Consider the following 14513-nt stretch of genomic DNA (forward strand, 5'->3'; position numbering starts at 1 on the left):
CTAAATAAAATTACAGTTTGCTCTCACAGACAAAAGAGGAAGTAAAAATATATAAATAAGTACTCTTCTTTCCTGGTTTTCATGAAAACACATGAGAAAAGAGAAAAACCTTGCATAATCATGTCTTAGTGGTATTTTGATACTCATCTCTCTTTCTTCAAGTGTAATTTTACCTACAGTTGCTTTCATAAAAAGTATTGTCATCATCATAAAAATACGACTTGCGGTATGCTCATAAAAACATCACATTTCTTTTAGACATGTTTCATAACCATAGATGTAAATTCTCCACCCATTTACTGTATGAATGAAATTGTGCAACACAAAAAAGTTGGAAAAGGCTTTGTTGTGCTAATTTAACTTATTAATTGACTACCATCCTGCCAGTTGGTTATCAGTATTGATTATCATATTTTCAGATTTTTTCTAATGTGAATATGCAGGTTGTTTTTCTTAATTTTTTCTTTTCTTTTCTTTTTTTTTTTACAAGCAGTTGCTTGAAAGTGTTTTCCGTCATATCCAGGTAAATTCCAAAACAAAATCAAAAGATAAATAAACATTTAAATTCTCCACCCATTTACTGTATGAATGAAATTGTGCAACACAAAAAAGTTGGAAAAGGCTTTGTTGTGCAAATTTTTGAGATAGTGAGTAATTTTATTACTTAACTTATTTAACTGTTTACCGTCCTGCCAGTTGGTTATCAGTATTGATTATCATATTTTCAGATTTTTTCTAATGTGAATATGCAGGTTGTTTTTCTTTTTTTTTGTTCTTTTCTTTTTTTTTTTTAACAAGCAGTTCCTTGAAAGTGTTTTCCATCATATCCTGGCAAATTCAAACTCAAAATCAAAAGAAAAATAAATGTTTTAACACAGTATATTAAAGTAGTGAGAATCTAATAAGCAATAGTAGCAATTATTTAAAAAATACAAAATAATCTTACAAGAAAAAGAAACTATAAAAATCACACATTCACATAAATTGTAGTAATTTGCAGTATTGGGAAATATGTTTTGATGTCGTTAAAATAGTACAAAAAATAATAATGATAAATAATAATAATAAAATAAAAACCTTAATGCCCCTAATTTTCCGATCAGTACTAACAGTGCAAAAAGGACAAAACAATACAAAATATATTCTACAATAGGAAGTGAATAAGTAGCTAAAACAGAAATACAGGAACTGAAAAATATGAAATGAAAATAAAACACGGGGTTGAAAAAAATTATAAAGATTAAAAAATATCAATATAAAACTAAACTAAGTTTCGAGGAAATGTGGTCGTTCATTTAGTGTAATAAAGATAGCAAAGTCTCTCTCTCTCTCTTACTCACTCACTCACTCACTCTCTGCCGGAGGAGGAACAGGTCGAGTCACCTGCAGCAGGAAGTAGAGGAATAAAGGTGTTACATTCAAACACGTCATGAACACAAGCTCAGTGCTTTCTAGCACACACACATAGACACGCACGGTATAGGTCACTGGACTCATCACTGGGAGAATATGGTAGGTTTAAGTTATTTTGTTTTAGGCTATTTTATAAACGTTTGCATAATACACGTTTATTGTGTAACAGCTGAGGCAGGCCTTTTACACAAAGCCGGTGTTTTACTATAAAGCAACGCTTTATTACTCTTACTTCAGACGGTTTATAAGTAGTATTTCACCCGGGGTCCACAGGGTTAAACCTCAGTTGAGTTGAAGCCCCCTCAAGATTTCAACTTAGACAATGTCGTTGTATCGTCGCGTCGTTGTCAGAATATTAAAGTTTAGTCGTGTTTTTCTATTACAACCCTTTGTAAAAGTTTAAACACACTGTATGTGCTTTGTTGTGTAATCCATGAGTGAGGAGCTCTTCGTGGAAAGTGTTGTAGGAATAAGGAAAGATATTGTAAGTTAATGTCATTCATTAACATTTAGAATTTAACAAATGACTCATAGAATGTACAGTATAAGCAAATAGATGCTCACTTGCTTTATTTGTAAAAAGTTTACTGCAACTAATGCCTAATATTTGAATATTACAGCTATTAGTAAAAGCAAGTGCAAATTAGTAGAACATTAATAAAGGGGGGAACCACAACTGATGTAAACCTCTATAAACTGATTTTGTTTATCATATGCATTAGGGTACATGTTATCATTATTCAAAGATTATGGCAACAGATTTAAAGCCATTTCCAACATTTTTAATGTTTATCATATGCATTAGGGTACATGTTATCATTATTCAAAGATTATGGCAACAGATTTAAAGCCATTTCCAACATTTTTAATGTTTATCATATGCATTAGGGTACATGTTATCATTATTCAAAGATTATGGTAACAGATTTAAAGCCATTTTCAACATTTTCAAGGTTGAGCTCTGTGTATTTTGTAGCCCTGGACCATTCACTAGCCTAGAAACTCTCGAATAAGGGCAACATAAAATTCTGATATTGCACATAAATATCAAATCTAACTCTGAAACAGCACAAAAACATGTAACTTTAATAGATATTTAATATATACACTACCGGTCAAAAGTTTGGACTTACATTGTTCGAAAATATTTATATTTTGAATAAATGCTGTTCTTTTGAGCTTTTTATTCATCAAAGAATCCTGAAAAAATATCACAATTTCTAAATAAATACTTTGCAGGCAACTGTTGCGATATATAATCCAATATAGGTCCAATATAGATAATACGTCAGTATATTAGAATGATTCCTGACACTTAAGACTGAAGTAATGGCTGATGAAAATTCAGCTTTGCGTCACATATAATTCAATTTTAAAGTATATTACAATAGAAACCATTATTTTATATTGTAATAACATTTCGCAATATAACAGTTTTTTTCTATATTTTTGATTAAATAAATGCAGCACTGATGAGCATAAGAGACTTTCTTTAAAAACATTACAACTCTTACTGACCCCAAACTTTTGACCGGTAGTGTACTGTATATATATATATATATATTCTAAATTCCAACTCTAAAACTTACAGCTACATAAGGAAGTTTTTTGTAATATCCATAAATGAAATTGTTGATTATTTTTGGGAGGAGGTTCATGAAGGATTGAATAGCATTTATACATAAATTGTTCATTAAGTATTACTTATACATGCTTTTCCTTTATTAATTTGCTTTTACAGTGGGTCGTATTTTTCACAAATTTGATGAAAAGTTTTCCAAGCAAAACTTGGATTTAAATACCTCTAGTGAAAAGTCCTAAAGTAATGTGTATATGATTCCTGGTTCTAATTTAGAACCGGCCTTCAAGGCTGTATTGTCTTTTTGTTCTTATTGGATGTAAAATGTACCTTTTAAAAAAAGTGCACGTTTCTGCAAGTTGTAATGCATTATTCATTATTTATAATTGGTTCTTTATATATAAAAAAAAAAATTACAATAGAAGTTTCATTCTATGAAGAAAAAAAGAAAAAAAGATGACTCAAAACAATTAATTGATTTATAAAGATTAAATCATGTTATAAATAACGCACAAATATGAGTGTGTGTAAAAAAAAATGTTACTTTGTTTCTACTGTCAACATGTTACACTGTAAAATGCTTTTCCTAGCATTACTTAGATTTTTTGTCTTGTTTCCAGGCCAAAATATCTAATAATTCTTAAATCAAGTAGGATTTTCTAGATGAGTAAAAAATATTTGGTGGTCCATTAGGTGGTCTTAACTACTATGTACTTGCATTTAAATTAATCATTTGGTACAATGTACTTATTGTGTGCATACATGTTTTTACATTGTACTTATCTTTTTTTAAAAACCTATATGTAATTACATTTGTAATTAATTTCTGTAATTACCACTGTTGACCCATCCCTTATACCCTAACCCACCCTTAAACCATACCACCAATACCCATACCATGTCCCTAAACTTACCCATATCCCACCTTAATAGAAGCTAAAGTGTTTTGCAATGCAATATGACCACATTAAATACATTGTACTTATTTTTTGATGTAAGTACATAATAGTTAAGGCCACCTAATATAAAATGTGACCAAATATTTTCTTCTTTTCAGAAAAAAAACAAGTCAAAATTAAAAAGTGTTTTTGCTTGAAACAAATATTGAATTTTTTTTGCTTACCCCATTGGCAGATTATTTTGCTTGTACTAAGCAAAATCTCACTTAATTTTGACTTTTTTTTTTTCTAAAACCAAGAAAATATTTTTTGCTCGTCTAGAAAATCTTTCTTGTTTTAAGAATTTATAGATATATTGGCTGGAAACAAGACAAGTTTTTTGCAGTCTATTTGTTATATGTGACCCTGGAGCACAAAACCAGTCTTAAGTCACTGGGGTATGTTTGTAGCAATAGCCAAAAATACATTGCATGGGTCAAAATTATTGATTTTTCTTTTATGTCAAAAATCATTAGGAAATTAAGTAAAGATCATGTTCCATGAAGATTTTTTGTAAATTTCCTACTGTAAATGTATCAAAATGTAATTTTTGATTAGTAATATGCATGTTAAGAACTTCATTTGGACAACTTTAAAGGTGATTTTCTCAGGATTTTGATTTTTTTTTGCACCCTCAGATTGCAGATTTTCAAATAGATGTTTCTCGGCCAAATATTGTCCTATCCTAACAAACCATACATCAATAGAAAGCTTATTTACTGAGCTTTCATATTATATATACATCTCAGTTTTGTAAAATTGAACCTTATGACTGGTTTTGTGGTCCAGGGTCACATATATGTTTCATATAAATATGACGTTTAAATTGCATTTTTATCTTGAATTGTTATGACTTGTGTTTTATTTATTATTTATTTTTTTATGTTTCAGCCTTGTTCAGAAGCAAGAACAACATGTTCGAGCAGCATATGGAAAACACAGCAGCTCTTACACTAAAAAAACCTAGAACATCACACATCCAACAGACAGCGGGATGCAGTCGAGGTGTTACCATCAACCCGCTGGCCTGGGTCAAGAAGGGCCTGACCTCCGTGACCTGCAGATGAAGGTGGACTTCTTTCGTAAGCTGGGTTACTCTTCACAAGAGGTGAAGGCGGCCCTGAGGAAGCTCGGCCTGGGAACGGACACCAACGCGGTGCTGGGGGAGCTGGTGCGTTCAGGGGCGAAGGCCATGCCCTCCTCTAGCTCTGACAGCGATGATGGTGGGTTCAGTTTGCCCCATCGGGGAGGAGGCTCACCTAGGGGACAAGCTTCAGCGCTGGAGGACACAACTGAACCCGAAAGTGACCTGAAGCCTATTGTTATAGATGGCAGCAACGTGGCCATGAGGTGAGGATGTGGTACTGTTGGCCTTGTTTGTCTTTTATGATTTTGAACTAGTCTTTCAATGGTGAGAGAATGGAGAATGAAAGCTAAGATGAAGTTCTGAGTCTTTGCCACTTTAACAAGTATCAACAAGTCGGCGTTACAAAGGGAAATTCATGACAGCTGCGCTGCATTGTGAATAAACCTTTCCCAAATTATTTGTAAAATTTGTAAGCGTATTTTTAAAAATCTGAATATCACATTCAAATAATACCACAAATACAGACTCATTAATAGCTCTTTATTTGGAAGAAACGTCAGTTGTTTAATAATTCATTTCAAAAGTTGTAACTAATGCTTTTAGTGTAATATTACGCACCACTTCCTGTAGTGAATTGCTCATATTGCCTTTGGGCTTTAAAGCTATACCTGGTTCTTCTGAAAAGGTTTGTACTTCCCCTTTGTCCATGCTTCTCTGTTCTCCAATATGCAAATAATATTTTAACCATTCCACTGCCAAGAGACCAAGCCCTCGTGCTCAACACACTCAGCAACATTTTTGGTCATGCTTTCTGCAAAGGTCACAGTAGGGAATTTTGTTAAAGGCATTCTTCCTTGAAAAGAAGGGTTTATAAGTAGTCTAAAAGAGTTGGCTTTTAACATAGTGTGTTAAATTGATAGATTCGTTGATATTTGCGATAGCATCATGACGTAATGGAAATTACTGTTGTTCTTTTGCATGTATGGTATGTAGCTTCCCTGTCAAAGCAGACATTTCTGTCATCGTCTCTGTCTGTCTTTTCTCTCTGTTTTCTTTGTCAGTAACACTATAAACATGTATGACATGCATCTGTCAACAACTACAGTTTGCACCCCAGTTGTTGTACTGTTTTAGTATTCTATGATAATATTAAGCAGATCAGGTTGCTTTTTAGCATGCCTTCTGGTTGCGTTATTGCTACAGTATAAGCAATTCCATTATCCACAGCTGAAATAATTTGCAATGGATCAAACTGTTTATTTTAGGTTTACTGAATGAACCCTCTGAGTTCAAATATACTTTTCCCATTATCTATATAACTATATATCCCAAACTATATATTGTTGAAAAGGTCTAAGGCTCCTAAATAGCTATTTGCCTTTTTGTGTGTTACAAATTATGTAGGAAAAATAATAGATTAATTAATGACAAGAGTGCACCTCAGAAATCTACTTCATAACAGGAGTTCTGACCTTTGTCACAAACAGTCTCCTCGTTGTCTTTTTCCCTATTACACTTTAGAAATCATAAGAAATTTTATATCAGCTGAAAACATAAAATTTCAAAATTCATCCTTCGAAAGCCAATTTTGCGTTAACATGAAAAATGTATATCAAAGTCATACTACAGAATGTTTTTGCTCATAAAAATGTTTCAATTCTTCATTTTCACATCTCATTTGACAGTTAAGGAGATAAATACTTTTAAGTCATTCTGAGGCCCCATTACAGGTCCCGGACCCCTGGTTGAGATTGAGAATCACTCATTTAAACTATTAACACAGTCTGTGTCTGTATAGAAAATGCATAATACTGAATTTCGAACTATATGAGCAATTCACAGGCAACACACATCGCCAAATCACACAGTTAAAAGGCAATTCGCAAAACTTGTAAGAATAATTTTAAAGATTTAAAAATGTATTTGATGTGGAATACATTACAAAAACATTACATTCATTATAAAATGCTGAAAAAGCAACATAAAGGCCTCTACACGTATACAGGCTACTGGTTTTTGGCTTGCATATTCATTGATTTACTCATTTGCCAAACTTCTGTCATTCTCTTTCAGTCATGGGAACAAGGAAGTGTTTTCCTGCCGCGGGATTGAGTTGGCGGTTAATTACTTCCTTGACCGAGGACACAGAAATATCACTGTGTTTGTGCCTTCCTGGAGAAAAGAGCAGCCCAGGCCTGATGTACCTATTTCAGGTAGAGACACTCCCTCAGCACTTTTGGTAAAAATGAGTCATCACAGACCGGTTTGTCTGTAAAGCGAAAACACCCATCTGACTGCATAGACTCAGATATGCTCATACTACACATTGCAAAAAAAAAAAAAAAAAAGACATTTTTGTCAGTTTTTTTAGTGAACATACATTGTGGTCAGTAAGATTTTATTTTAAGAATTAAATAATTTTATTCAGCATGGACACATTACATTGATCAAAAGAGACATTAGGAAGTGAAGAGATTAGGTTTCAAATAAATGCTGAACTTTCTATTGCTCAAGAATCAAAAAATGGGAATCACGGTTTCCATTATGAAGTTTTCAGTTGTTTTCAATGCTGATAATAAAACAATGTTTTATTGCTGAAAATCCAGTTTTGCATCACAAATTATATTTTAGAATGTGTTCAAATAGAAAACAGTTATTTTAAATTGTATTAATATGTGTGACCTTGGACTAGGGGTGGGCGGTACACCGGTGTCATAGTCATCACCGGTGTGAGATAGCGCCACGACATGGATTTTCTAATACCGTCAATACCGGTATATTTAAAATATTAAATTTTCTTCAAACGTTCAGTTGTGGTCTGAATACCTGTCCTTATACTATATATCTTGTTGTAAATAAAAAAGTAAAACATATTCGTATCAGCTTTGCAGGTGGTAGGTAAAAGGGGAGTGGCCATTAAACGGCTGGTGAAACATCGTGAAGAAAGGTCGGCCCTGTAGCCTATACCAGGGGCGGAGTGGCAATCGGGACGACCGGGACTTTTCCCGGTCGGCCGGCCAAAGGATTTACACAGCGGATCACAAATTGAGCAGGCGCGAGGCGAACGCGACCGGCCTGTTTACGTTTACTTTCGATTTTGTAAAGGGAGCAGCACATCTTATAATAGATATTTGTCAGTGAGTACAAGATTGCAACAAATCCTCCAGTCTATTTTTGTCATCTCTCTTTACTTTCGACCCGTGATCGTTCAAATCTAAAGGTCATTGTACACTGAGTCCAATTTTCGTGTTTTTTTTTTAGTTTTCTCATATTCGCCATCCTTATCAAAATGCTTATTATGGATGTGAAAATGCAGAACATCAAACATGATCCAAATTTTTTTATGACGGATGAAAGTTTCAGAGGCAGTGTGTAAACTCGATTAACATAACCTGTATTTTTTTTTTAACGTGCAAAAATGTCGGACGAAAATTTCGTACTCATGTGTGCAAAGACATTAACTCCAGCAGCTCATGTTGGATGCAGGGTTGCCAAGTCCGCGTTTTTCCCCACAGAATTGGTCTACTTTTAAACTGTTGCCATGGGTTGATTTCCCCCAGTTATTTAAAGGTTTTAAATATTGCAGGAATTAAATTTAAAAAAATATTTTTTGTTTTGTTGTACACTGTTAAGTAAGATCTTTAGGTTTTTTGCTAAATAAATATGTTGAGAATGCATAATACTCTCCCATGTCTCTTTTTGATAAGGATACCTACCATATACTTATTATATTATGAAAAGATTAACTTTATTCACATACTAAATGGACAGGACAGGCTACTTCTCCGAAAATGTACCAAAAAAAGTAATACCGTGATATTATACCGGCACCGTTCAAAAGATGAAAAATACCGTGATATTAATTTTAGGTCATATCGCCCACCCCTACCTTGGACCACAAAACTAGTCATAAGTTGCATGGGTATATTTGTAGCAATAGCCAAAAATTGCATTAGTCAAAATTATCGATTTCTCTTTAATGCCAAAACTCATTAGGATATTAAATAAAGATCGTGTTCCATGAAGATATTTTGCAAATTTGTTATCGTAAATATATATAAACTACTTTTTGATTAGGAATATTCATTGCTAAGACTTTAAAGGTAATTGTCTCAATATTTTTTTTGCACCCTCAGATTCTAGATTTTCAAATAACAACCCATACATCAATGGAAAGCTTACTTATTCAGCTTTAAATGATGTATCAATCTCAATTTCAGAAAATTAGCCATTATAACTAGGTTTGTGGTTTAGGGTCACATTTCATAATATTACTGTTTTTACTGTGCTTTTGATCAAATAAATGCAGACTTGGTTCTTAAACGTCCTTAAAAAAACTCACTGAATCTGAAGCTTTTGACTCTGTTATGCCTTAATACAGGGTTTCATGTTTTCACGTTGAAAAAATGACGTGGTCTTCTTATCTGGTTCTGATTACAGCTATTGTATAATTTGGTACAATTTTAAGATTTATCTGTTCATTAGTTTGTTGTTGCAAAATAGACCCTCTGTACTCCAACATGCTAGTACAGAATGACCTTTGTTTTGGGACTTTAGAAACATTCAGGTTAAGTTTTAACAGCCGAGAGGTGTTGATGTGGAGATGATAATCTCAGTTGTTTATGTCTTTGGACTGTCTTTCTTTTGTTGTATACGCCCCTGCTCAGATTCCTCAAATCAATTCGAGCAAGAACAGTAATAACAAAACAAGAAGAATAAGGAAGAGTTAAGTTTCCTGCAGGTCTCACTGGGAATTCCCCACCAGGAAGTTTAAGAGTTTTCCTTATCACCTGCAGTTTCACTGTGAATCTTTAATCGACTCTGCTGCTGTGTGATGAATTATTGTCTCTTTCCTGTTTCACAGATGATTGCCTGTGTTCTTTAGAATGTTTTTGTTTGCCGCCTTAGCAAAATAGCATTTGTTATGCTCACCTTTTGTGAATATGAAATGCTAATTTGGGGAAATAACCATTTGTTTTGTATCTGTAATGTAAAACTGGTCAAGCAAGAGCGATTGCATCAAAAATAACTTACAAGTTAAAAGAGTTGTCTATAATAATTATCAAATAGTTTCAGTTTTGATGGGTGTTATGGTCCAGTTATTCTACTGTATCAGTAACTGGTAAATAATATCCTGCTTAAAAAGATAATAAGTGTGTTTGTCTTTGTTTCCAGATCAGCATATTTTGGAAGAGCTGGAAAGGAAGAAGATTCTTGTGTTTACACCTTCGAGAAGGGTCGGAGGAAAGCGTGTGGTCTGCTATGACGATCGCTTTATTGTCAAATTGGCTCATGACCTAGATGGCATTATAGTGTCCAACGACACATATCGTGACCTGCAAAGTGAACGTCCGGAGTGGAAACGTTGCATTGAGGAGAGATTGCTTATGTACTCCTTTGTTAATGACAAGTACGTTCTTTCAACTATTCTTCAGGAGCTGCTAATGCTATTTGTGATACCTCTTTTTATTCCTATTCAATTATTTAATCATTATCACCACCATCTTGCACAGGTTCATGCCACCCGATGACCCTCTTGGCCGTCATGGACCCAATTTAGATAATTTTCTTAGGAAAAAAGCAATGTTGCTTGACCAGAAGCGACAACTCTGCCCATATGGTAAGTAGTTATCAGTTTCTATTACACAGAATCATATATTCCATATCAACCATTAAGGTGTTAGTTCAGTGCAATTAATTATAAACATATATCCCAATAAAAAATGCAAGTCATTAATCATGCCCAATGACTCATGCCACATTTCGTAATAATGGATTTCCCTGCCATCAAAGACATTCAAGCCATATATAAAACCCTGTAGGCCAGTGATAAGCTTGTGCTCAGTGATAAGAAAACAAAACAAAACAGTATATTGACTTCTCAAACCACTTTTAAGTCTGCTTTAAACTGCCACATTAATGCAATGCCTTTGAATATTCTTCTGTTGGAGGCCTTTTCTTAACAAATACTGATATATGGGATTTGATGGTAATTAAATGGATTAAAGTTCCAGTGTTAGGCTAATTTACCATTTCATGATTTTATTTTTTGGGTCTGCTAGAATACATTTACATGATTTAAAGTTCAAAAAGCACATTTTTACTGCACATTGCTGCAGCAATGAAACACTCACTAAAACATTTTAGTTTCTTTGTCTTTAAAGCCAACAATCTGAAAAGCCCAGTGTGCTCTAATTGGTCAGCTGCCCCAGTCTGTTGTGATTGGCCAGCCACTTAAAGTGTATGTTGAAATTGTAACGCCCCTTATGAATTATGGGTATACTGTAGCCAGTTGTACACTCGATTTTGCAGTGCATTGTGGGATTTAATGTGTGCACTCGAAAACGTCCACTATGGTTTTGGACACCAATACAAATGACTGTCCCCTCAAATAGTGCCCCATTTAAGGGTATTTTGGGCAGTACGCTGTAAACAGTATAATGTCTATGGTAACTATGGCATAGGTCCATACAATGTCCAAACAGCATCTGTTTGCCATAACAAACTGTTCCCTGAAGGCTGGCCAAAGTAGCCACTAAGCTGGCATAATGCAAATGTGTAACATGAGGTAGCTAAGTCATGGACATAATAGCAAGACTACAAACAAGACCAAATCCTGCTCCCAAAGGGCCAACCTTCTGCAGAGTCTAACTTTAACCAGCTCCAACACACTTGCCTAGAAGTTTCTAGCAGAGATTCATATTATAGGAAGATGAGAGGGTCTGTATAACTTATTATTGGAGAAAGCGTAACAGTCAACTTGGATCATATGTGCCTAGATAGCCAAACACACTACAGCCTTGACGTCATTGAAATTCAGTTCAGATTTATTGGACACTAAGTTAGCGTTAATGGATAACATAGGAATGAATGAGAAGTGCCGTAAGTTGAATCCCACTTGTCGCAAAAAGTCAGTGACTTCTCTTATAAAATCTCATTTTTTTAGTGCAAACTCTAAAAATAGTTCAAGGCAAAAGTATTGTTTAGTGTAAAATACGTTGAAGATTAGCAGATAGGTGGTTGTTTCATTAAAAGATGAGCTGTTTCCTCAAAAAGCCGTTTATTCAGTTTAGTGAAGCCTATCCTTTATTGACATCCATTCATAGAAAACGGCCTCTGATCTCCTTTCCCAAACCAGAAGCGTTAGCTTTAGCCATTATGCTTTTTTGGCTAAAGGTTGCAGGCTTGTCTTCTATTGGCTTTGTTTCTTGTGAATTTTTAGACCTTGATTAGCTGGTTCAGGTGTGTTTAGTTAGAGTTGGAGCTAAACTCTGCAGGACAGTGACCCTTCAGGAACAGGTCTGGACACTCCTGGTTTACATGCACAAACAGCTACCCACTGTCCTACAGAGTTTAGCTCCATCCTTAATCAAACACACCTGAATCGAGGTCCTCAGGATTACTTAAAAATCACAGGCAGGTGTGTTGAAGCAGGTTAGTAATCAACTTTGTATGAGTATACTGTAGCTCTCCACATGCAGGATTAAAGATTTCACTCAAGGTCAACGCACAAGGAGTATGAATAGAAGGAAGTAGACCAGAGGTGGCCGGTCCACAGTCCTGCATAGTCCAGTTTCAACCCTAATTAAACAGACCTGAACAAGCTAATCAAAGTCTAAGGGTTACTTGAAAGCTACGGGCAGGTGAGTTTTTATCAAGGGTGGAGCAAAACTTTGCAGGACTGTGGCTACCCCCGAAGAAGACAAAGAATGGACAACTCTGGACTTGGAGGGATACTCTTCCTGCAGAGTTTGGCTATATCCCTAATCAAACACACCTAAAATATCTAACATATGTACTAGGATTGCTAGTACATTGCAGGCCGGTGTCTTCGATTGGGGATGGAACTAAACTCAGGACAGTGACCCTCCAGGACCGATGGTGCACGTTCTTCAAGTAGACCTTCTAACACATTTGTCTTTTTACTCTTCAGGAAAAAAGTGCACATATGGGATCAAGTGCAAGTTCTACCACCCAGAGCGCACAAACCAGTCACAGCGTTCTCTAGCTGATGAGCTTCGAGAGAATGCCAGACTGTCTGGTTCAAAAGAGGACAGCAGAGTAACTGGGCCACTAAGAGGAATGTACCCAAGAAATGACCCTGGTTTTGGTTCCTGCTCACCCTCCTTGGAGCAAGAACTAGAACAAAAACTCAGCTTGGATCCCAAGAGCTCTGAGAGGAGGGATGTCATGCCTCAGTACTGGGATAACATTTTGTCCACAAAAAAACCCTTAAAAACAGCCACAGTGGGACAACGCAGTGCTTCTTACACAACAAACCCTTCGTCCATTTTCAGTTCTGACTCAGGACTTGGATCCTACGAAAGCCAGTTCTCAGAGCCATCTCAGAGCACCGATGAGTTACATAGCATGAGATCCGGTCATCCATTGATGTCTGGTAACCCTGGCCTACCTGCAGGTGGCCAGCGGTACTATGACAACATGAATCCTTTATCCAACTATCAGCCTAACTATGGTGCCTACAGCTCCCTACCTATGCCCAATCATGTCCAACGTTACAGTCTTCCTGCTTACGGTGCCTGGTCTTACCCTTTCTTCTTACCGCAGGCGACCAGTTTACCCGAACCTTTACCCTGTCCTAGCTCTCACAGATCTCCCAATGGCTATGGAAGCCAGCAGCACTCAGCCATGCCACAGTCTAACGCTTTCCAGGAAGAAAGAGAGGAGGTCAGGAAGAAGCTCCATGCGATTTTTAACCCGCATCATGTAAACAAAGTTATGGAAATGTTCCCACAACTGAAAGATGCGCAGCACCTCGCTGCAGAGGTTCTCAAACTCAAGTCGAGGGGAGAGTTCTTCTGATTCATTAACTTTGGGACCATAAAAAACTGCATGCCAAGTTTCGCAAAAGAAAGTGTCTGTACACTCCCAGAAAAAATGTGCAAAAAAATTGCCCATTTAAGGGCTACCTTTTTTACCCCTAAAACGTTTGTAGTAGTACTCTATAGATATTTATTACAGTTCTAAGGTACTAGTAAACACCTTTTAGTGGGCGATAAAATACAAACGTGTCAATTTATGGGTACCACAGCTTGTCGTTGGGGGTACTCCCTGGACTATGCCAAGTTTCTCAAAATAAAGAGTCCGTACACTCAGACCCTAACCCTAACTCATATAGGGGGTACTTTTTTTCCCCCCTAAAAGTTAGTAGTTGTACTCTAAAGGTATTTATTACAAATCTAAGTTACTAGCATACACCTTTTAGGGGTAGATAAGATGCAAACGTGTCGATTTATGGGTACCACAGCTTGTCACTGGTCCGTACACTCTTAGTCCCTAACCCTAACTCCTTTAGAGGGTACTGTTTTACCCCTAGAATGTTTGTAGTAGTACTCTAAAGGTATTTATTACAACTCTAAGGTACTAATATACATATTTTAGGGTCTAGATAGTCTGGACACTCTCAGAAAAAAAATGCAAAAATTGTAAATTTAGGGGTACTTCTTTACCCTTAAAATTTCATAGTAGTACTTTG

At 35.6% G+C, this 14513-nt stretch overlaps 1 protein-coding gene across 1 annotated transcript; it reads left to right on the forward strand.

The window, feature by feature from the left end:
- The first annotated feature begins 1388 nt into the window (after window positions 1-1388).
- zc3h12aa (zinc finger CCCH-type containing 12Aa) lies at window positions 1389-14290 on the forward strand. Its single transcript, XM_073847119.1, has 6 exons — window positions 1389-1512; window positions 4822-5280; window positions 7091-7230; window positions 10193-10427; window positions 10531-10637; window positions 12951-14290. Exons 2-6 carry the CDS (start codon window positions 4925-4927, stop codon window positions 13838-13840), a joined length of 1728 nt encoding a protein of 575 aa, XP_073703220.1. The 5' UTR covers window positions 1389-1512; window positions 4822-4924; the 3' UTR covers window positions 13841-14290.
- Window positions 14291-14513: the final 223 nt, after the last annotated feature.

Source organism: Garra rufa, chromosome 9, assembly GCF_049309525.1.
Source record: "Garra rufa chromosome 9, GarRuf1.0, whole genome shotgun sequence".
Classification (NCBI taxonomy): Eukaryota; Metazoa; Chordata; class Actinopteri; order Cypriniformes; family Cyprinidae; genus Garra; species Garra rufa.

Excerpts from the sequence above, each read along its gene's own strand:
- zc3h12aa (XM_073847119.1), top strand. The coding sequence starts at position 4,925 with ATGCAGTCGAGGTGTTACCATCAACCCGCTGGCCTGGGTCAAGAAGGG. Across the intron at positions 5,281-7,090 it reads GGCAGCAACGTGGCCATGAG|TCATGGGAACAAGGAAGTGT; the intron begins GTGAGGATGTGG and ends ATTCTCTTTCAG. Across the intron at positions 10,428-10,530 it reads TACTCCTTTGTTAATGACAA|GTTCATGCCACCCGATGACC; the intron begins GTACGTTCTTTC and ends CATCTTGCACAG.